General features: G+C 34.9%; 1 protein-coding gene across 1 annotated transcript in view; it reads left to right on the forward strand.

Moving 5' to 3' along the window:
* Positions 1-24,917, forward strand: part of sspop — an 85,470-nt gene that overhangs the window by 27,872 nt on the left and 32,681 nt on the right. The window contains 39 exon segments of the mRNA XM_042752233.1: positions 1-120; positions 264-446; positions 1,556-1,706; positions 1,962-2,141; positions 2,619-2,630; positions 3,179-3,288; positions 4,175-4,423; positions 6,218-6,345; positions 6,604-6,745; positions 7,533-7,771; positions 8,142-8,163; positions 8,548-8,668; positions 8,827-9,040; positions 9,157-9,298; positions 10,388-10,648; positions 10,733-10,888; positions 11,945-12,091; positions 12,186-12,350; positions 13,353-13,544; positions 14,566-14,640; positions 14,643-14,684; positions 15,302-15,431; positions 15,529-15,654; positions 15,784-15,875; positions 15,945-16,127; positions 17,407-17,577; positions 17,668-17,920; positions 18,702-18,748; positions 18,855-18,968; positions 19,974-20,144; positions 20,234-20,376; positions 20,571-20,665; positions 21,401-21,450; positions 21,531-21,701; positions 22,424-22,594; positions 22,716-22,795; positions 23,314-23,453; positions 23,573-23,619; positions 23,697-23,897. The exon segment at positions 1-120 is cut by the window's left edge and continues 18 nt beyond it. Of these exon segments, the coding sequence (XP_042608167.1) occupies positions 1-120; positions 264-446; positions 1,556-1,706; positions 1,962-2,141; positions 2,619-2,630; positions 3,179-3,288; positions 4,175-4,423; positions 6,218-6,345; positions 6,604-6,745; positions 7,533-7,771; positions 8,142-8,163; positions 8,548-8,668; positions 8,827-9,040; positions 9,157-9,298; positions 10,388-10,648; positions 10,733-10,888; positions 11,945-12,091; positions 12,186-12,350; positions 13,353-13,544; positions 14,566-14,640; positions 14,643-14,684; positions 15,302-15,431; positions 15,529-15,654; positions 15,784-15,875; positions 15,945-16,127; positions 17,407-17,577; positions 17,668-17,920; positions 18,702-18,748; positions 18,855-18,968; positions 19,974-20,144; positions 20,234-20,376; positions 20,571-20,665; positions 21,401-21,450; positions 21,531-21,701; positions 22,424-22,594; positions 22,716-22,795; positions 23,314-23,453; positions 23,573-23,619; positions 23,697-23,897 (5,436 nt within the window).

A 24,917-nucleotide genomic window follows, 5' to 3' on the forward strand; every position in this document is an offset into this window, starting at 1 on the left:
GCTGCGCTAACGTCTCCTGTCCTGCGGGCCTCGTCAGACATAGCTGTGCGCCGTGCCCTTTGACCTGCGCTCACGTATCCGGGGCAACAACATGTGACCACAACTCCAGGTGTTTCACAGGTGAGCCGTTAACTACGCTTTAGTTAACACTGGGGGCCATTCATAAATGACAATACTGTGGTAATATAAATACAAAAGATTGTTTTACTGTACTGTATATTCGTGGTTGTCTGTTTCCTCATTGGTTCTGTTTTTCCCATCAGGCTGCTGGTGTCCTGATGGGACGGTCATGAATCACGAGCAGCAGTGTGTTCGGCCGGAGGAGTGTGTGTGTGAGGTGTCCGGGGTTCGATACTGGCCCGGTCAGCAGGTTAAAGTGGGCTGTGACGTCTGTGTGTGTGAGCGAGGACGAGCCCAGCGCTGTCACACCAACCCAGAGTGCTCAGGTAAACACACACACACTCACACACCATGTTAGGTTTCTGTGAATTGTGGGGAGTTTCCATAGATGTCTGTTTTTTAATACTGAGCAAATGATATCTCCTAAACCCACCCTTTACAGAAAACCTGTTTGCCTTGTTACACTTTCAGACATACATCATTTATTATTTTCAATCATTTTTTTTACTAAAGTTTTACTATCCTTTGGTCCCTGCAATGTAGGATAAACAAGAACACACACACACGCAATCACACACATTAAAACATTCACATGTTCATGGTTCTCTGATGTCAGTTAATGGTCACATGATATGCAGGTACACAAATAAAATACTTCATCATTTTTTGTGTTTTATTTGATTGGTTGAAACTGTTTTATTTCAGTGTATTTTATATTAAAGTAAATTATTTTAATTTTTTATTATTAATTTTTTTTATATTTTTTATTATTATATTTTTTCCATCAACCCATATGCCCCTTGCAAAAAATCAATTTTTTTTAAATTGTAATTCCTATGTATACATTATGATAATACTTGTTAAATTGTTTTTAATTAATGGTGATTTTAATTTAAATTGATAAAAAAAAAAAAATTATTATTTATGCTGATTTTAATTTATTTTAAGTTGTTTTAAAAATGAATCTTTTACTGTAAAATATGCTAAATGTTTATTAAGCCATATTAAGTCATTAAAATATTCTTTATTTTATTTATGATCAAGAAATGAATATTGAAATAATTTAACAAAACTTTTGCATGTTCACGGTTCTCTGATGTGTTTTTTTTTTTTTTTTTTTTTTTTTTTTTTACAATTTAATGAATTATTAGCTTTTCATGAACTCACAAACCCCTTACAGATTTCTTGTGAACCCACTTTTAGAAAACCCTTATTGAACAAATGCAGTTTTCATTTATTTCATTGATGAAATTAGGATAAGGCAGATTGAAGCCTTTTTTTTAAAATAGCTAGTACATTTTAGTATACATCACAAACCAGCAAAGCCATGATTTGCTACTTGCTATTGCTTAAATGTTATGATTTTCCTTCTGTGTTCCTTGTTTAAGTGTGTCCTGCAAGGTTGTGAATCACTGTGCATGTGTGTTTTCATCAGTTCACTGTGGCTGGTCGTCCTGGTCTCAGTGGGGCGAGTGTTTGGGTCCGTGTGGAGTTCAGAGCATCCAGTGGTCTTTCCGCAGCCCGAATAACCCCTTAAAACACGGCAACGGCCGACAGTGCCGAGGAATTTACCGGAAAGCACGACGGTTAGTATTAATATGTTGCAAAGCATCCTGAAGATCTGGGAAATGTAAAACACACATCTGCCCTTTTGCTTCAGCAGATGTTTCGATTAGTCACATTAATGCATCCAGCAGATGCTTGTGTCCAAAAACTACATACATTGCATCAATGCATTACACATTTAATTAATACAAGCCTTCCCTGGAAATTGAACCCATGACCATGCATTGCTTTAGCGGATGTTGATGATATTTTTCATGGCGTGTGTTTGTTCTCAGCTGTCAGACGGAGCCGTGCAGGGAGTGTGAATATCGTGGACACACTCATGTGGTGGGAGAGCGCTGGAAAGGCGGTCAGTGTCAGATGTGTCAGTGTTTGCCCAATCTCATGGTGCAGTGCATCCCGTACTGTCCTTACACTGCCACTGGATGCCCACAGGTGTGTGTGTGTGTGTGTGTGTGTGACCCTGTCAGATGAAAATAACAAAACTCTCCTGAATCTGCAGGAAGTTTGTGAGTTGATGAAAAGCTAATAATTAGTTCAGTTGTAGAAATGTAAAATTAAATAAATGAATTAATGCATTTAAAACAATATCACTCTAAATAAAACACTTACTAAAAAAATAAACAATTTATTTGTTTACATGCATATCATTTGAACATTAAGTGAACTATGAACATGAAAATGTTATTTAAATTGAATTATTATTTAAATATTAATTTCTTGATTGTTAAATTATTGCCACATTCCTGAAATTATATTTGTTTCATAATTAATGAAGTTTTTCAGCCTAAAACAGGCTGGTTTATATATATATATATATATATATATATATATATATATATATATATATATATATATATATATATAAATGAATGTGAATAATTTTGTTCAGTTACACCACAAAACACAGAAATCAAAAGACAGTTTCTTAGTTTTTGCATTAAATTGCTAGTTATTGTGGTAGCAGTTTTTAAATAAGGTTCCATTTGTTAACCTAAGTTAATTCTTTAATTAACAGTGAAAAATACTTCTAAAAATTAATTAATCTTAGTTAAAGGCAATTTCAACATTTTCTAATACATCAATATTTCTAATACATCACTAAAACCAAAAGTTGTGTCTTTTTAATATTATTTAATGGACCTGAGCTAAAGAGAAATAATATTTGTATTTTTATTAACTTACAAAGATTAATAAAGACTATAACAAATAGCTTGAGCTTTGTTAATGCTATAACTAACATTAACTAATGGGACCTCATTATGACCTGTCACCGATATTGCATGTTCAGGTTTAAATGGGTGACATTTTTTTTTCTCTGTTTTTAGGGTCATATTCTGATTCCAGGGGAAGGAGACAAGTGTTGCTATTGTGAAGAAAAAGGTTTAACATATTTGTCGAAGTTATTATTCTATACTTGTGGTGTGATCATGCAGTCAGAATGCGCTGTTGTTCATACACAAAACTCTTTTGTTTTGTTTTCACATAAAACCACAACAATAACAACAACAACACAAAAAATACCCCCAAAAAAACACTCACACCCCACACAACAACAGAGCCCCCCTACCACCGTCCCGACATACCCTCTGCCACCTGCAGGTCCGTTTCATTCAAACATACATCCAAGTGTTGCCAACGTTGCAATTTTGTTGCTACATTTTGGCAACTTTTCAGACTACCCTAGCAACCAAGCACCAAGTTTTAGCAACTTTTGATAAGTGACTCATACAATAAAAAGGCAAACATTTTCCATCTAAATTACACAAAAAGAGGAAATCAATTCTTTTTTCTTTTTTTTTTCTGACAGTTCTGACTTCTTTTTCAGAATTGTGAGATATAAAGTCCAGGTCTGGGGAAAAACAAGACTGACTTTTTCACAATTCCGACTTTATAGCTTAAGAAAAAAGTCAAAATTGCAAGTTTATATCACACAATTCTAAGAAAAAAGTCAGAATTGTGATTGAAGTCGTCGCAATTATGTTTTTAATTTGTTATTCAGTGGCAGAAACAGGCTTCTATAGACTCATGAACAACCATCACAAAACATAAAAATAGTTGTGGATCATTCAGGTATTAAGAATCAAAGATAAACTTTTGAACAGATTTTTTTTTATATAAATTCAGCTATTAATTTGCCGTGTGAACTACAGTATATGCATGTAAAGATCTGTTAGGGGATGGCATTAAATAAAAAAATGCAATGTTTATGATTCCTCTCATTTTGTTAAAATAATTAACATTTACAGAGATTCTGGAAGGGTAAACCAGTAAACTTTTGAGCAGAACTGTGTCATTTCTAATGGCCACGGTCAAGAAAAAATGCAGTTCTAATTATGCGAAGTATTATTCATGTATATTGTATAATAAAATTATGTTTTATTATATTTATTTATTTAGTGTTTATTTATTGGTTTAGTCTTTGATGCGGCTGAGTCATTTCTAACTCTCTGTTTTCACATACTGTATTCTGTGTGTTGTTTAATAGATGAGTGTTGGTCCGCTCTGGGCGTTCTCTCGCTACCCGCCAGCAGCTTCAGCGCCTCGTCCCATCAGCCCGGTCACCCTCCGTCAGCGGGACGTCTGCACACTCGGGACCCCCACAGTGACCTGCAGGGCTGGAGCCCGGAGCCGGAGGAGTACAGAGAGCTCCCGGCCGGGACCCCTGAGGAGCACAGACACTCGTCACGCGGGCCGTACCTCCAGATAGACTTGCTCAGACACTACAACATCACAGGTCACAAACAACAGCTCATTTAAGAACATACAGTCAAAGAGTCTGCTCTTCACTGAAGCTGAGTTCCGTTAGAATGTTTGAAAATGATATAGTTCACATCGATTTTAATTTTACTGTACTTTAGTGACATAACAGTGTTGTATACAGTATTTAAATGTCCAATGCATTTACAAGTTATAGTCTGCAATATGGTGCTTGCTGTGGCAACAGTCAGCGCTAGGCTTCTGCTAGAGTGTTCAGGGTGGTTTCTAGGGTGTTGCTATGTGGTCACTAGGCGGTTGCTAGGGTGTCCAGGGTGGTTGCTAGGGTGTTGCTAGGTGGTTATTTGGAGGTTGCTACAGTAGGGTGTTTAGGGTGGTTGCCAGGGTGTTGCTATGTGGTTATTAGGAGGTTGCTACAGTAGGGTGTCCAGGGTGGTTGCTAGGGTGTTGCTAGGTGGTTATTTGGAGGTTGCTACAGTAGGGTGTTTAGGGTGGTTGCCAGGGTGTTGCTATGTGGTTATTAGGAGGTTTATACGGTGTTCAGGGTGATTGCTAGGGTTTTGCTATGTGGTTACAAGGAAGTTGCTAGGAAGTTGCTAGGGTGTTGCTATGTGGTTATTAGGAGGTTTATATAGTGTTCAGGGTGGTTGCTAGGGTTTTGCTATGTGGTTACAAGGAAGTTGCTAGGAAGTTGCTAGGGTGTTGCTGGGGTGTTACTATGTGGTTGCTAGGGTGTTCAGGGTGGTTTCTAAGGTTTTGCTATGTGGTTACTAGGAGGTTGCAAGTCAGTTTCTAGGGAGTTGCTTGGGTGTTTTGGGTGATTGCTAGGGTGTTGCAATGTGGTTACTAGGTGGTTGCTAGGGTGTTCAGGGGGGTTTCTTGAGTGTTTCTATGTGATTACTAGGTGGTTGCTAGGGTTTTGCTATGTCAATGCTAGGAGGTTGCTAGGCAGTTACTAGAGAGTTACTTGGGAGTTGCTAGGGTGTTGCTATGTGGTTACTAAACAGGTTCTAGGGTGTTCAGGGTGGTTTCTAGGGTTTTGCTATGTGGTTACTACATTTACATTTATTCATTTAGCAGACGCTTTTATCCAAAACGACTAGGAAGTTGCTAGTCAGTTACTAGGGAGTTGCTTGGGTGTTTTGGGTGATTGCTAGTGCGTTGCAATGTGGTTACTAGGTAGTTGCTAGGGGGTTCAGGGGGGTTTCTTGAGTGTTTCTATGTGACTACTAGGTGGTTGCTTGGGTGTTTCTATGTGGTTACTAGGCGGATGCTAGGGTGCTCAGGGTGGTTGCTAGGGTTTTGCTATGTTATTGCTAGGAGGTTGCTAGGCAGTTACTTGGGAGTTGCTAGGGTTTTGCTAGGGTGTTGCTATGTGGTTACTAAACAGGTTCTAGGATGTTTTGGGTGGTTGCTGGGGCTTTGCCGTGTGGTTTCTAGGTTGTGCTGGCTGATTACAAGGGAAATGTCAGTCGGTTTGCTAGGATTATCAGGGTGGTTGCTAGGGCGTTGCTGTGTGGGTGCTTGGCAGTTTCTAGGGAATTCTGGATGGTTGCTAGGGAATTGCTAGGCACTTAATAGAGTTTTATGGGTAGTTACTAGGGTATTGCTGTGTGGTTGCTAGGCATTTTGTAGAGTTCTCTAGGTGGTTGCTAGGGTGTTGCTTGGCAGTTGCTAGGTGGTTATCACTGGTTGCTTTGTCTGTGTTTTTCTGGTGCCGAAATATGGGTAATGCAAGACCATAACAGTGCCGCTTTGCTTTTCATAATAAAGCTAAATAAATGTAATGTGTTGTTTGTTTGTGGTGTTGCAGGCGTGTTGACGCAGGGTGGCGGCGTGTTTGACACGTTTGTTTCCAGCTTCTATCTGCAGTTCAGCAGCGACGGACGTCAGTGGTTCACATATAAAGAGCTGATCACAGACGCCAGACCCAAAGCTAAGGTGACACACAATCACCCAACATCAACCTGTCAATTCGTGTCCCACTTAAACACTACATGCAGCAAAACAGAAACATTGACTTTTTTCTGTGTGCTGCGGCTGCCATCTCAAAGATGGAAAAATATTTTGTGTAATTTTGTATTAAAGTATTTTGAATTTGTACTGCAGTACCCATTTCAACCACTAGTTGTCCATATTAAATACGGCACCTTTAAGAAGTAAGTATTTATATTTGGCTTTTCTGAATTTTTCTTCCAGGTGTTTCAGGGAAACCGTGATGACCGTGGCGTAGCTTTGGCCCGTCTGGACCGGATGGTGTCGGCTCGCTTCGTACGAATTCTGCCTCATGATTTTCAGAATGGAATCTATCTGAGAGTCGAAATCATGGGCTGTGCTGATGGTATCTTTAGTTTCCCTCTCCATTACATTTTAGGTGTCAGAACAGCAAGTGAACAGCCCTAAACTCCATCTAAAATTCTCTGACTCTCATTCCCATCAGAGCATGAGTGGTCAACTCCCATCCCGCCGCTACGTCCCTGTATATAAATTAATACACAGTACATTAAAAATCTATGATAATTTGAATAAATTAATAGCTTCATTTCTTTTAGTTGCCATTTTTATTTACTTTAGTTGGCGCAATAAATTACTAAAAATGAAATGGAAAATAAAAAAGACTATTTTTGACAAAAAACATTAAAAAATTACAAAATACAACAAAATTACTAAAACTTTCATTGAAAAAAAAAAAAAAAACGTATTAAAAATATATTAATGATATAATAAAATAACAGTAGTGGGCATAGACCCAGACCCAATCTGCTGGACAAAAAGGGGATAAAAAAGGCCTTTATTTAGTGTTTTATAAACCTTGAAAATATATCATTACTTATTATAATACATTGAACCCCACAACCAAAAAAAAATACAAAATTGCATCAGATTTTACAGATTTAAATAAGTAAACAAATACTGCATGTCACTAATGCATTTATTTGAAATGAAAATCGCCATTAAAAATAATGAGAATTACAAAAACTAATTGGAACTTGAAGGGAAAAAATATATAAATAATGTCACATTGCAAAACACTTATTCATCCTAAAAATAGGCTTCTGCTTTTCTGTGCTTTTTTTCTTGCTGAACACTATATTTTGTTATAAATGAAATACTTCTTTTATGTTCAGGAACTCGTCCTGCTCCTACCAGAAGGCCGGCGGTCTGTGCATCGGGTCAGTTCTCCTGTCCTCCTCCAGGAGGCTGCATTGAGGCACAGCGCCGCTGTGATGGAGTTCCTCACTGTCCTGATGGAGCTGATGAGAGAGACTGCACACACACAAATATTACCCACGTCACCCCCACCGCCGCCCCTCTCAGGACACCCAGCAAGAAGCCTGTGACCACTCCGAGTGCCCTGACCACCACTGTGAGACTTAACCCATTAACCTGTTAACTAGAATCACAGTTAAAACAAATCTGACAATGACATAAAACAAGCCATATCACTTAAAAAATAATATTAATATTAAAATGTATAAAGCTAAACAAAAATATTTGATATTACATTTATTAAATATGCCTCACTTTCTTTTATATAATATGGCACAAATGGAGTTGCTAGAGCTTAAGTAGTACTATTGTGACTGGTATATAGAAGATTGGTTATAGTTGTGTTTTATTGAAATGTGTTTTGTTATTAATGTTTATTAGTTTTATATCAGAAACATAGTAATTGTAATTAATCTTGGAAATAAATTTTAAATTGTTTAACAATTTTTTTTCTTTGCATTTCCTAGGAAGGAGGACCTGGTCAGAAAGGTAGGAACTCATATGATATATTATTATAGTTTTTGTTCATATTCTAAATTAGATTTTTTTCTATCTTTTTTTAGTTTAATTTTAGTTAAACTTTTAAAAATGTTCTTGTGTGTTAGCACTAAAAAAAGTTTATTCATTTTTATTCATTTATATTTTATTTTTAGTTATTTTTGTACATCAAGTTAAACTAAATAAGAACTAAATGAGAACTCTTGCCTTGACCACTAGATGCTGAAAGTATATATATATATATATATATATATATATATATATATATATATTATATATAGCCAGTTAACATTTTTTCAAGTAACAAAGTATTTTTTATGGTATTAGTTAACTGTAATAACCTTACCTGACCCTCACCTGTCTGTCACGCATCAGGTGTCTGTTCTTCTGCTCTGGGATTGGAGGATGGGCGTGTCCATTATGGTCAGCTGACCTCGTCCTCATACAGAGAGAATAATCCTGCAGACGCAGGCCGGCTCAACGTCGTACCCAATGTGTGAGCATTTTATGATGAATTAAGGTCATAAACATGTATGAATGCACAGATGAAGAAAATATGACCATCATCTCATCTTGCAAATAGAATAAACAAGATCAACTACAACCTGTAACATGATGCCTTTGATGACACTTGTTTGTTTCGGTGCTTCTCAGGATGGTGATGGAGCCAGGATGGAGTCCGTTACCTGGAGACCCTCATCCGTATTTCCAGGTGGATTTCCTGGAGCCCACCTGGATTTCGGGTGTGGTGACGCAGGGCAGTGAACGCATGTGGGGATACCTGAGCAAATACAGACTGGCCTTCGCTTTGGTGGAGAACCACTTCATCAACTTCACTGAGACTGGAGACAGAGGCTCTCCTCCGAAGGTTATCAAACCTGTGTATTTGCCATTAGGACTGAGCTGTGCTGGTTAAAATGAAAGTTAGCTGATTTAGGAATGAAATGGATGTGTAAATGAAGTATATTATTGTGTCCGTGTCAGATATTTGAGGTGAGGATGGTCAGCCGGACGCCCGTCACACGCTGGTTGGACAGACTGGTCCGAGCTCGGTTTCTCCGGATCATTCCTGTAGAGTTTCGCCACACTTTCTATCTCCGTGTGGAGGTGCTGGGCTGTAGAGGAGGTACAGCTGCTGCCTGCTGCTGTTTCTTTTTTAGTTTTCATTGCTTCTCAGAGACCTGAGTGAATCAAGTGACCAGGTCATAATTCATGACAAATAAAAATAAAAAAAAATTGATTTGACATAAAAACATTATGTATCATATTTTAATGACAATTACTTTTTTTTTTTTACATTGTTACATTGACATTATCATGACAATTAAACACATTAAAATTCCAAACATTTCCATAATGCAATGTTATTTTAGTATTACTGGTATACTTTTATAGGTTTTATGATTTTTTTTTATTTTATTTTAATTTTAATATTAGTTACAATTTTAGTTATTTTGTTATGTTTTTGTCGTTTTTACTATTTTTTAAATATCCATACCTCACTCTCTTTCTCACACTCACTCTCTCTCTCAATTATAATTTTTTGCTCCAATTTTAATTTTATTTATTTTGGCACTTCAAGTTAAACTAAATGAAAATGAGAAATGTTGCCATGGCAACTAGGTGAAAATAAAATAGTTTTAATTTGTACGAATTTTATTTCAGTTATAGAACATTTATTGTGTAACAAACATTGGTGTTTATGGTGTTAGTTTTAGTTACCGATAATAACTTTGCCATAATACATTTTTTAGCATTATTATGCAATAAAAAAAATCCTGCAATGCAATTTTTAATTATATTTTTAAATAAAATAATTATTTTTATATATTTTAAATAAAAACAGCAAATGTTAATTAATGATTAACTAATTCATGATCTATGCATGAAATATAAATGTATTAGTTTTTTCAGCTGCTTATACACACAATCATTACTCCAAACACCAGAACTACACACCAAATCTGCAAAACCATACACTAATTCATGTCTGCAATTCTTTTATTTGTGTGTAAAGTTTTGAAAAAAAGAGGCAAAGTTTCGAAAATGTAAGCAGTTGAAAAAAAAAGTAATTAATAAATTTTAAACAGTGTTAATGGTCCTATAAAATTGCCTCTTGTAGCATTTTCTTTAAGCATTATATAATGCAATGTGTAACATATGTAATATTATCTATTATATCAACCTAAGAAGAAAAAAAAATTGTTCTGTTCAGATGAGTTGGTCACCCCTAGTAGTGAAGTGACCACAGCGCCACCTGGTGTACCAGGATTACAGACCCCCACCGGCCCAACGGGACGTCCTGGTCACTATAACTACACCTCTGGACGTCCAGGACTTCACACCAAGAGCCCACAGGACGGCAGCCCAGGAGTGGCTCCACCGGCCCTCATCACAACAGCGCCACCTGCTGTCGGTCCGACGGGAGAACCGGGCGTTCATGTTCTGACGCCTACGCCCTACTTCAACACGACAGGTGTGTGTTTGTGTGTTTGACACAGCAGGTGCTGGTGTATAACAATAGTAAAGCTTTCAAAATACTGTTATCCATTTTCTAAAGGATTCTGGGATACATCTACACCCACTGATGATGGTTTACCCAGAGTAGTGTGCGTGGAAGGACAGTTCGCCTGCAGGACGTTCGGTTGTGTGGAAGCTGCTCTTGTGTGTGACGGCCGTGAGGACTGTCCCGACGGATCTGATGAAGATCACTGTGGTAAAAACAAAACATTTATTTTGCTAATTACATGCCATCAGTGTTGAGGAAGCTGCGTAGAAACTGCTAATCATAACAGATGTTCGATTACAGTCAAGTTGCCCTTCTGAAAAGTACTAGCTAATTATCTTGAAGTTATTTAAGAGCTTTATCTTTTTAAATAATGAACTGTCAGAACTGGGATATAATTTATTTCTGCATGCAAAAAATATTATTTATCTTGCACGAAAACAGTGAGGATGTCAATTAAGGTAACAACATTAGATGCTTTTATACCAAATATGCAGAAATAAAACATCCTGATTTCTACATACAAAGTCAAGCATCAACAACAAACAACAGCATTTCACTTACTATATAAATGTGACACATTATTTTAGACTTATTTATGTACTGTAATAATATTTCTTAATATTTTGAATTAGCCTTTATTTTTATATTTTCAGTTTTCATTCTAATCTTGTTATGTGCTTTTGTAATTTTTATTAATTTTGGGGTTATTTTAATAGTTCATCATTTAAAATATTTTTTATGTATTTTTATTTTCAAATTTAGTACTTCAGCATAAACTTATTTCAGTTCTTTGCCAAGACAACATTTCTAAATGTCATGTAGAGTTTTAAAGTTTAAGTCTTTTATTCATATTTATATTTCAGTTACTGAAAATAATTTTTCAACACTGTTACGATTATCAGGTGAATCAGTACTTTGTTAAAAATGTTTTGATTTGTTATGACTACAGACTAACCTTAAACTTATTTTTAAAAGTTTTCAGAATTTAAAAAAATATTTGCTTTAATTGATTATTTAGTGTTACATTTGAATTTTTTTTGTTCACATTTTACACATTTGCAACACTTTTTGTAATGCACTTTTATTTTATATTTAATTTTATTATTTTTTAATCAGCTAGTAAAGGCCAAGCTGAAAATGCATCTACTGAATGAATACATGTGTAATTTTTAATAGTGTTGACTCTCCTAACACATATTAAAACCACTTATTGAACATTTATAATATTATTTAAGCATGGATAACACTAATGTCTGTCCTCAGGGTCTGTCACACCCTCTCAGCGCCCCCTGGTGCCCAAACTCTGCTCCTCCAAGCAGTTCAGCTGCTGGAGCGGTGAGTGTGTGAGTTTGGATAAGAGATGTGACCTGCGCAGAGACTGTGCCGACGGCTCGGACGAGAGCGACTGCTGTGAGTCCAGAAACACACATCTCAGAAGTTTATCTGTGAGCTGGTCTCAGGTCAGGTGCATTGTGGGATTGAGAGGTCTGTTTGTGTCCTGCAGTCGACTGTGTTCTGTCTCCCTGGACGTCCTGGAGTCAGTGCAGTGTGTCGTGTGGTCTGGGGTCACTTTTCCGTCAGAGGAGCATCCTGAGAGACGCCCGGTCGGGCGGATCCTGCGGCGGCGCTCAGTTCGACAGCCGCGCGTGTTTCCTGCAGGCCTGTCCTGGTACAAACATGTTTCTGTATTAACATTCATAATGCATTCAAAACCTGCATACTGTTTTTGCATTCAACATAATATTACAGAACAGTCAGAATTAAAAGACTTCATACATGAAGTCATACATTAACTATAGCAATGCAAGAAAAAAATATTGCATATATGCAAGAGAAATTTGGATTTAAATATATCATTATATGAAATTTATAAAAACAAATAATCTGAGAATTGCCATATTTACAATTAATTACTGAAATTTATTTAATTTAATTAAACTCCTTTGAACTTGTAACTGAAAAACAGTCATAATTTAATAAACATATGTGCACAATCTTTTACAAAACAACATAAATGTTACCATGGAATTTTTTCAAACAAAATATATTCATTTGACTTGCAAAAGCCATAGATTTCAGATGAAAAAGATGATTTTTATTTTATGCTGCAGCTGGATCATCAATATGCAAAGTGAAATGTGGACTTTATTTTTTCTCATTTTTAAAAATAGTTTATTCGTTATGTGTTTTGTGTGTTTGTGTATTCATGTGTTTCACTAAAAGTGTGTGGGAAATATGGAAAAGAGGCTACATACTGTATATAATAATAATGTATTATTATCATATGTTATATACTTTATACCTTTTCCAGCTATTTAATAGCAATATATAAAAGTTCTAGTAATATTAATAATAATATACATGTTAAATTATAGTCATTTGAAAAGGAAATAATTTTAAATATTTTAAAAATATTTAATAGATTATTTCAGTATTAAAGTTAATTATTATTGTAATTATTATTTCTTTAAAAAAAAATAAAAGATGTGTATTTTGACCGTCTTAACCTAGTTTGTTTTCATCTCATCAAATTGGATTTTTTTTTTAAGTACCTCTTCTGGGTCCAAACTGAGCTGAATGTGCTGATATCTCTAAAAACCTCCCTTTACCGCAGTAATATCACTGTAACGCATGGATTCAAGGCTCGTTGTTTTCTCTGATGAATTCTCAGTGGACGGTCAGTGGTCAGAGTGGACACAGTGGTCCGGTTGTGACGTCCCGTGTGGTGGAGGACTGATGGTGAGGAACAGGACCTGCTCGAACCCTCCGCCCAAAAACGGTGGGAGAGACTGTGAGGGGATGAGCAGACAAACACAGACGTGTAACACGCAGACCTGCGGCCCGAACACAGACACACAGAGCGGTGAGCGCCGCTACACTTCTCATATTCACATGCTGCACGGTGGTTTAAAAAGCTTGCATGATTGTTGCATGAAGTTATATTTTGCTATAGTGCAACAGTCCTTGTTCTGAAATTTGGACAGTTTTTGCAGACTGTTATTTGTAGTTTATTGTATGCTCTTGCTGAATGAGTTTGTTTGCTGCAGGCTGCACCGGAGGAATGATCCTGGTGGAGGAGTCGAAATCTGGTGGAGGTAGAGTCGGATTGTTGGCTGGAAAACATCGAGCCGTTATTTGTCCCGTGTTAATAGCAATATATAAAAGTTTCTAGTCATATTAATAAACATATACATGTTAATTATAGTCCCATTTGAAAAGGAAATTACTTTTTAAATATTTTAAAAATATTTTACTAGATTGGATGTCAGTATTAAAGTTAATTATTATTTTAATTATTATTTCTTAAAAAAAAAAATAAAAGATGTGTATTTTGACCGTCTTAACCTAGTTTGTTTTCATCTCATCAAATTGGATTTTTTTTTTAAGTACCTCTTCTGGGTCCAAACTGAGCTGAATGTGCTGATATCTCTAAAAACCTCCCTTTACCGCAGTAATATCACTGTAACGCATGGATTCAAGGCTCGTTGTTTTCTCTGATGAATCCTCAGTGGACGGTCAGTGGTCGGAGTGGACGCAGTGGTCCGGTTGTGACGTCCCGTGTGGTGGAGGACTGATGGTGAGGAACAGGACCTGCTCGAACCCTCCGCCCAAAAACGGTGGGAGAGACTGTGAGGAGAGCAAACACAGACGTGTAACACGCAGACCTGCGGCCCGAAGCCGAACACAGACACACAGAGCGGTGAGCGCCGCTACACTTCTCATATTCACATGCTGCACGGTGGTTTAAAAAGCTTGCATGATTGTTGCATGAAGTTATATTTTGCTATAGTGCAACAGTCCTTGTTCTGAAATTTGGACAGTTTTTGCAGACTGTTATTTGTAGTTTATTGTATGCATTTGCTGAATGAGATTGTTTGCTGCAGGCTGCACCGGAGGAATGATCCTGGTGGAGGAGTCGGATTGTTTGGCTGGAAACAATCTATACCCTTACCCCCTCACACGCTCCATTCAGAGAGGAACTGCACCTTAAACTGCACTAAGGGTACAACCTCAGCCCCATTTTAAGGCTGTTAATAGATTAAAATAATTTTAATTTATTACAATAATTAATTTTTTTTTTTTTTTTGTTTTTTTAGATTTTAAAGTATGTTTCTCTAGTATTGTATTCAGACCTAGTACAGATTATACCGATAAATAGAATAAATATTTATAAATAAACATTATATTTTTTTTTTTTAAGCTTTTTTTATTGTTTTATTTTAATAAAAAGGAAAGGATTATTATTAATAATTATTATAATTTAGTAAATAGTATTAATTATAGAATATAGAAATATAGTAATTTGAAAAGGAAAGGATTATTATTAATAATTATTATAATTTATTACATTAAATGTATTATTTCAATAAAAATATATAATTAAATGTAATAATAATTTTTATTTTAAAAATAATAAAAATAATTATTACAAAATAAAAAATCTAAATAATAATAATAATAAATTCTAAAAATAATAAAATTTAATATAAAAATTTCTATTAAAAATAAAAATAATATATAACTTTTTATTACAAAGAGAAAAGCCAAAAGATAAATTATAATATATGATTTATATATTTCTATTATATTTATTATGATTATATAACTTTTGTTGGTTAGGATGTCGTTGTCCTCCTGGGCTCTTCCTGCAAGAGGGCCGTTGTGTCAATGCCAGTAAATGTGAGTGTTTGTGGGAGGGTTCGGTCATCCAGCCTGGACAGGAAGTCAGTAACGGCAGCTGCAGCACATGGTCAGTAGATTCATTTGATGCATGAGCGGTTCTTCTGATGATCTGGCAGTGTTTAATGCTGTAAATGCATGTCGTGATGTTTTTTCCAATCACACAGTGTGTGTAAAGAAGGTCGTGTCACCTGTGATGAATCCAGCTGTGTCGCTCGCTGTGATTGGTCGGCCTGGTCTTCATGGACGTCATGTGACAGCAGCTGTGGGACAGGAGTACAGCACCGTTACAGGTGGACTGACTGGTTTATGAACCATTTATTAAAGTTGTGTGTTTTATGCATGTAAAAGCCAGCAGGAAAACATGTTTTATTACATGAAAAAATACATTTTAATTGATATTTTGAATGATTATATAACAGATCTCCTCTGAGTCCATTGGGAGCGGTGAATGTGGAGCCGTGTGAAGGAGACTCTACTGAAGCCCGGCGGTGCTACACGTCCTGCTCAGAGGGTAAAATCCAAACACAGCAGTAGTATATACTCCTAGTGTTAGTGCAGATGATGACTGTGAGGTGTGCAGGTCCTGAGGGAGTGTCGTGGAGCGAGTGGACGCCGTGGTCCGAGTGCAGTAAGACGTGTTTTCAGCATGTGGACGCTGTGGGACTGAGGCGGCGCTTCAGAAGCTGTAATCACACACTCACCGGAGCGTCCTGTGAAGGAGACGCAGAAGAACACGAGCCGTGCAACACCATCCACTGCCCCGGTACATCTCAAAACACACTTCATTATAGCATTGGAAATTACATTTCTTTTTCTCGCTCATTTGCTCTTAGTTGCAAACATGCATACAATTCAATACTGTATAGCGCTTTTCACAATACAAATCACTGCAAAGCAGCTTTACAGAAAATGTAAGTTTCTATATTAACGTTTCTACATTATTTTTAGTAGTAGCTTATCAGTGGTGATTATGTCAAGTTGATGTTCATATTGCAGAAATGTACAGTAAAATTCATACAGATTGTAATAAGTTGACGTTTCACCATATCACATTTTTTTCTTTCAAATTTAAACAATAAATAAATACTAAATTGATTAAAAAAATTGTTGACTTGTTCATTTTTTAATTTCAGAGTAAAGGGAAATTTTACAAATTTTATATGTTAACTTAAGTAAACATAAAATAAACAATAAAATAAAATATAGATATTAATAATATATATAATATTATTAATAATATAATATAATAATAATAATAATAATAATAATAATAATAATTAATTAACAGTTAGCTTTCAAAGCAACATTTCCAATTTTCATTGAAGCACTAAAATTAAAAACGAAAATAAATTAACAAAACTAAAATTGAACTAAAACTAGACCTTAAAATTAAATGAAACCAAAATAAAAAAAATTAAATAACTAACAAAAATGACAAAAGCACACAGCAAAATTGCTAAAAACATTACTAAAATTAAAATGAAAGCTAAACTTAAACTGAAATTAAAATAAATTAAATGTAAATAGTAGTATAAAAAACGAATAAAAATGACTAAAGCACATACAAATAAAGCTAAAAATGTAACTTAAATTCAAATGAAAACTGAACTAAAACTAAAGCTAAAATAAAAATAAATTAGACCTAAATAAGTAATAATTAAAAAACTAAAACTCATAAATTAAAAATAAAAATATATATAACTAAAATAAAAATTGTGTAGTACAAAAAACATAACGATAAAAGCTAATTCACATTAAGAAATTATAAAAAATAAAATAAATATAAAAATAAAATGATTAAATTAATAAAATATAATAATAAAAAAAAAATCTACATTATTATCAAATAAAAATCTTATAAAAAGAAAATAATTGTATTCTTTATTACAGTGGAAACAAATACAAAATGTAATTAATCTTCAAATAAAATCACTATTTTTGTCCATTAAAAATATATATATATATTCTCTATACTTTTAATTGCTCAAATTGTTGTCAAGCACTGCAGTTTCTCTGATAGTTTGTCTCTGGTGTGGCACTAGTGCACGGCGGCTGGTCGTCCTGGTCGAGCTGGTCTGTGTGTTCATCTGAGTGTGACTCTGGTGTTCAGACGAGAGAGCGCTTCTGTAGATCTCCTCCGCCGCTGTACGAAGGCTTCGCCTGTCCCGGGCCGCACATACAGACACGAGACTGCAACGTCCAGCCCTGCTCCGGTACATCACGCTATTAAACCTGCTGGAGCCTCTCCATCGCTTCTGCTGATGTGCATGTTTGACTGGTGTGTGTGTGTGTGTGTGCTGCAGGTGTGTGTCCAGACGGTATGAGCTTCCTGTCTAAGGCTCAGTGTGAGGATCAGGGCGGTGCGTGTCCGCGAGTGTGTCTGGATGCCACGGCGGATGTGGAGTGTGCCACTGAGTGTTATGATGGCTGTTACTGTTCTCCTGGATTCTATCTGTTCAACAACACCTGTGTGCCCCTCCACCGCTGCCCATGTTACCATAAGGGGGCGCTGTACATGCAGGGAGACAGCGTGCCCAACGACAGCTGTAACAACTGGTAACCTACTTAAAATTAATATTTTTATTCATTAAGGATGCATTTCATTGATCAAAAGTGACATTTATAATGTTACAGATGATTTCTGTTTCAAATAAATGCTGTTCTTTCAAACTTTCTATTCATCTGTGAATCCTGAAAAATAAAATGTATCACAGTTTCCACAAAAATATTGTGCAGCACAACTGTTTTCAACACTGATAATAATCAGAAATGTTTCTTGAGCAGAATATCATCATATTAGAATGATTTCTGAAGATCATGTGACACTGAAGACTGCAGTAATGATGCTGAAAATTTGGCGCTGCATCACAGAAATAAATTACATTTTAACATAGATTCAGCTATTTTAAATTGTAATAATATTTCACAATTTTTACTGTATTTTTGAACAAATAAATACAGCCTTGTTGTGCAAAATCTCACTTTTTTGACCTTTCAGCCTTTTTTCAACAAGATTTATCTAATTTTGAATTCAATAAATTTTTGAACGCTTAAATATTCACTTAAATAGTCAATGCATTTTTAAAAGTACAAATTTTCCATATGTTTAGGATAAATAATGCATATTTTTTTTAAATATTCTTGAATGAATTATAGTGTGATACTACAGGATACTGCTATAATATTACAGAAACGTCAACCATCCTTGAGATTTTTCAGTGTTGTCAAGTTATGATAATGATTAACATCATAAACAGTTTATCACTTTTGGTGTGACATATATATTATTCAGCTTCCCTGTTGATTTGGTCTGACAGTCTCTTGTGTTTGCTCACAGCACGTGTGTTAATGGAGAGATGCAGTGTGGAACAGCGCCCTGCCCTGGTGAGGATCACACATCACACCCTCTGCATCATATTCTGTTTTCATCTACCTATGCTGGCTAGGAAGGGTTTTCCCATTTGCTTTTATTCCTTCTCATACTCTGCAGTGGATTGTGGGTGGAGTGAGTGGACGGTCTGGAGCGCATGCAGTCGCACATGTGACGTGGGCATCAGACGCCGCTATCGTTCAGGAACCAATCCAGCGCCGGCGTTTGGTGGCCGTGCCTACTAGACACATCCAACATTACACCACACATCCATAAATACACCTTGTTTCGGTACAGTGACCCCATGACAACACAACTAAAGACTGTCTGCGATTAAGAGTTCAATGCAGGTCAATAACATAATAAAAGCTTTAATGGCACAAGCAATAATACAACAAAGAAACACAACATATATATAAAACACATATATATTTACAATAAATTAAAAAAAAAAAAATCATAATATTTAGTTTATTATATAAAATAAAAATTAAAAATAGAAAAAAAAATTAACAACATTTAAAAAAAAAATAATTAAAAAACAAAAAAAAACAAATTTACTAAAACTTTAACTTAAATTTAAATAAAACATGAAAAATGTTAACTTGAAAAATAATGCAAAATATTGATGAAAGTTATAATAGTATCTCAGTGCTAAAAAACTTTTTGTTCGATTTTAAAATGTACACATCAATTGCAGCATACATGTAACAATAACATACATGATATTTATGCATATAATGCAAAAAAAAAATTATATAAAATTTCTAAAGCCAAACCAAAATGTATACTGTATATAAAATAAATGTTTTAAATTAAATAATAAATTGTATATATGTTACTAAATTCAAATAAATATAAAATAAAAAATGTAGATATAATATAAAGAAAAAATACATAAATAAATAGAAAAGGTAAGTGTGAAGGCCTGTTAGGTGCTATTCAGTGTTGTAACGCATTAATTAAAATGCAGAACTGTTTGAGTTTGTATGAATGTGAATGATGCAAATTTTGCAGGGTGAAGCCACACCTCTGTTTACATTTATTCATTTTGCAGACGCCTTTATCCAAAGCGACTTACAATTGGGGAATACATGAATAATGAATAACTGTGAGGCGTCACTGATTTATTCCAGAATATGGTTCAAAACAAAACAAGGCCCAAAAAAACACAAAACCAATAAAAACACAAAAATCATGAACCTACCCCCAGAAGTTACTACTCTTGTTAATCTACTTTTTCTGTGATCTTTGTGTTGTGTTCTCTGTGTTCAGGAGTGAAGGGCCCGTGGAGCCCGTGGTCCGAGTGTTCGGTTCCCTGTGGAGGAGGATACAGGAGCAGAACCAGAGGTCCGGTCAGGACTCACGGGACGCCTCAGCAGTTCAGCGCCTGTAACCTGCAGCCCTGCGGTCAGTGACGGACGGCACAGGTGTGTGTGTGTGTGTGTGTGAGCTGAGTCCTGGAACCTCATCATTTCTGTGTGTGTGTGTGATCTCAGGGAACGGAAGCGCTTGTACAGACGGTCAGGAGTGGGCCGTGTGTGTGAGAGAGGAGCTGCTGTGCTCAGATTTAGGGACGGAGGTCCAGAGAAACACCAGCTGTCTGCCCGGGTGCCAGTGTCCCGACGGATCGGCCCTACAGGCGGGCCCATCCAGGTGTGGGTGTGGGTGCTGTGGTGTGTGTATTATCTGATTATGTCTTTGAAGAGTGTATGAGGGTGTATCTGTCATATGTTGTGTGTGTGTGTGTGTGTGTATATATCTGATTATGTCTTTGAAGAGTCTATGAGTCTGTATCTGTCATTTGTTGTGTGTGTGTGTGTGTGTGTGTTTCAGGATGGCGAGTGTGTGTCTCTGTCGCTCTGTCGCTGTCATGTTGATGGAGAGCAGCACAAACCCGGAGCCACAGTCACCAAAAACTGCAACAACTGGTAACAACATGCCACAAAACTATAGATTCACTTTTTAAAATTAATTTTAATGAGCCTTAAAATCGTTGAAATGCAATATATCAATATATTTTATTCTTTTTAAATTAATAATAATTTTAACATGCAAAATGTAAAATATATTTAATCAGTAAAATAACTTACTAAAAATCTTAAAAAAATTAAAAATATATGAATATATAAGTATTTCTTAAAATGTAAAATATATTTAATCAGTAAAATAACTTACTAAAAATCTTAAAAACTTTGAAAACATAAGCAATATAATTTTATTCTATAATATTATTCTTTCTTAATAATTAATTATTTTTAATGCATTTAACAGTAACACATAGGAATACATCTAATATAATTTAGTGAAAGTTTTCAATTATAATTTTTTATTATTTAACTGTTGTACATATATGATTGTGTAAAAACATATACTGTATGTTAATGTGACATTTTTATAAATAGATAGAATACCTTATTAAAAAGCCTTAAAAATACAATATATTTAAAAATACATATAATAATAATAATAATTATTATTATTATTATTATTAATAAAAAACTTTATAAATAAAAATAATATTAATAAAATATATTTTTTATATCATTAATAATATTGTAATAATACTAATTATTTTTAATTATGCATTTGATGAGTTTGCATATGATATGAACATATAAATATAAACCAGTGTTATTTATTCATGATGTATTTTCTTTCTGCAGCACGTGTGAATCAGGAAAGCTGGTGGACTGTCTGAGTGTGGAGTGTGACGGTAAGAGGTTTAGAGACGCTCTCGTGTTGTAACACACTCTCTGACGTGTGTGTGAGACTCTGTGTGTGTGTGTGTTTCAGTGGATGGCGGCTGGTCGTCCTGGACTCCGTGGAGTGTGTGTTCTGTGACGTGTGGTGCTGGTCTGCAGTCACACTATCGCTTCTGTTCGGATCCGGAGCGAGCTGGGAACGGACTGCCCTGTGTGGGACCGGACCGAGAGGACAGAGTGTGCGCTTCAACACCCTGCAGCCGTGAGTGAGAGATATATATACAGTCAGACCTAAATTTATTTAGACACCTTCAGCATTTCTCACACTATCAGTTTATTCACTATAATATAACAAAAATCATCTTGATAATGTCAGATAACTTTGATAGAAAGGTATGTAATGAATTCGGTTGAATATCTGTCAGCTGTTAAATTTAAGTACACAATTACATAATACCAATTTCGTTCAGTCTGTGGTGTAAAAAGGTTGCATTAGCAATTAAAGACAATCACTCAAGCAATACATGCTCAGGTCAAAGTGTCTGAATAATTTTTGATCGCAGATTTTTATCAGTTTTATTGGTTTTATTTTATTTCTCAGAATTTTTGGGTATAATATGTCACTGTTTACTTTATTTTGCTATCCTCATTTAACATAAATTATTAACTATATGTCCTGCACCCACTAGAAAAAAAATATCAAAAATTATAATATAATATAATATAATATAATATAATATAATATAATATAATATAATATAATATAATATAATATAATAATTTATTTTATTTTATTTTATTTTATTTTTATTTTTTTTTTTTTTTCATTTTATTTCATAAAAATTATTTCATATTTCATATTATATATATATATTATAATCTAATATTATATATTATATATATACATATTATATATACATATACATATACATACACACAGATGCAACAAAAACTATATATTGTTTTGTGTTGTTTTGTCTGCAGGAGACGGAGGCTGGAGTCACTGGACGTCCTGGACAGACTGCAGTAAGTCGTGTGGTGGAGGAGTGAGGAGCCGCAGACGGGACTGTGATCAGCCCTTCAGAGGAGGAGACGGAGACTACTGTGAAGGACTGGGAACAGAAGTCATCCTGTGTAACACACAACACTGTCCAGGTGTGTGTGTGTGTGTGTGTGTGTGTGTGTGTGTGTGTGTGTGTGTGTGTGTAGGTGCGTGTGTATGTGTGTGTGTGTGTTCACATGTATATTAGATGCTTACTCTGAACTCTGTCTCTAGTGTCGTCATGTGCACACGTGCCAGGAAGTGTGTTCAGCGCCTGCGGACCCTCGTGTCCACGATCATGTGACGACCTCACTGTGAGTTAAAGAACTAAACGTCATATGAACTTAAATACCTGTGTATTTTTTTGTTGTTTTTTGCAGTATGAAAGTAAATGGAAGGGATGGGGATATATTATAATACTTATATGAATATATAGATTGAAATTTCATAAAAGCATTTAAGAATAATATTAATATATACTGTAAATCCATATGAAATATTAATATATTTTATAAATAGAATAAAATAATTGAAAATATAAAATATATTTTATTTTTTTGAATACTTAATAATATTTTTATTATTCATTTAAGAATAATACATATAATATGTATAAATAATTAAATATTAAATGTTAAGTTATAAAGATATATATATATATATATTATATATATATATACTTTTTATTATATATTTAAGAATAATACGAATGTATAAATATATATTTTATAGATAGATAGATAGATAGATAGTGATGATAATGTGTGTGTGTGTGTGTGTGTGTGTGTGTGTGTGTGTGTGTGTGTGTGTGTGTGTGTGTGTGTGTGTGCAGTACTGTGAGTGGCGCTGTGAGCCGGGCTGTTACTGCACGGATGGTAAAGTTCTGGACTCAAACGGGACGGAGTGTGGTACACAGAGACACCAGCCCCATGTCCCTGACTGTACGCACACACAACAAAAAAAGAACGTCCCGTCACAGACAGACCTTACTCAATACACACGCAACAAAACAAGATATTAACATAAAAAAACACACCTGTCTCTCTCCTGATTTAGATCATGTGATTGATACATGTTTGGTCACATTCCAGCACCTGTGAGGGAGGGAGACTCGTCTGCGGTGAACAGCCGTGTCCAGGTTTGTCCCTTCAGCACATAATAATCTCACTCATCTCTGTGGGTTATTAGATTGTGATGTGTGTTTGTGTGTGTCAGTGGATGGAGGCTGGTGTCAGTGGTCCGAATGGACGCCCTGCTCAAAGACCTGCGGGATGGAGTGGGTGTCCCGCTACAGGAGCTGCGCCTGTCCTGAACCCAAATCAGGAGGAGCGGCGTGTCCAGACCAGCAGGAGGAACACACCGGACTGGGAGTCCAGATACAGAGACAGCCGTGCCCATCCGTCTCCTTCTGCCCCGGTGAGACATTCATCAAACCAGACGAATACAACAGCTGACATGTTGACTTACTGTATGAGATTAATGTGTTTAATGAAATTCAGTTTACTTCACATTTGAAATGACACATTTTTATATAATCATTTGAGAAATCAGTATGATAAATGGTTAAATCAGTAGATAGATAAATAGACAAATATGAAAAAAAGGAGATAAAAAAATTAAGTATTAAAAAAAATGTAAAAAAATGAGCAAAAAAAAAAAAAAAAAAAAAAAACAACAACAAAAAAAAACAAAATAATAAAAAAAAAATAAATATTTATTTCTAAACAATAATTTATAATACAAAAATGATGATAAAAATTAAAAAAATATTTTTAATGTGAATATAAATTGAATAGTAGTTGCATTTTTGATTGGAATAATTTTCTGTTATTTATGTATTTATTTGATCAATAATAAAATAAAAAAATTTAATATTATGAAATATTATTAAAAATTAAAAATAACTGTAAATGTATGTAAATAACTATGTGAACATATTGTAAAATATAATTGATTGCTAAATCAGTCTTCAGTGTCACATGATCTTCAGAAATCATCCTAAAAAGCTGATTTGCTGCTCGAGAAACATTTCTAATTATTATCAATGTTGAAAACAGTTGTTTCCCAATATTTTTGTTAAAACTGTGACCATTTATTTTTCAGGATTCTTTGAACAGAAAGTGAAAATGAACAGCATTTATTTGAAACATTAATCTTTTGTGACATGAATTTCTTTACTGTCACTTTTGATCAATTGAACGTGTCTTTTCTGTATAAAAGTATTGATTTGTTTGAAAACCTGTATATACAAACTGTTAAACAAAAGAAGTTAAGATCTGAATACTATGACACATGCCTCACATAAAAAATCATCATAAGATAAGAAGAAGATAAGAAAACAAAAATCTTTATTAATCATCACAACATATTAATTATATAGGGCCCGATTTCAACAAATTCTAAATGTTAGCTGCAAAAGATCATGAGATGAATCTA

This window comes from Cyprinus carpio, chromosome B24 (assembly GCF_018340385.1).
Source record: "Cyprinus carpio isolate SPL01 chromosome B24, ASM1834038v1, whole genome shotgun sequence".
Taxonomy (NCBI): Eukaryota; Metazoa; Chordata; class Actinopteri; order Cypriniformes; family Cyprinidae; genus Cyprinus; species Cyprinus carpio.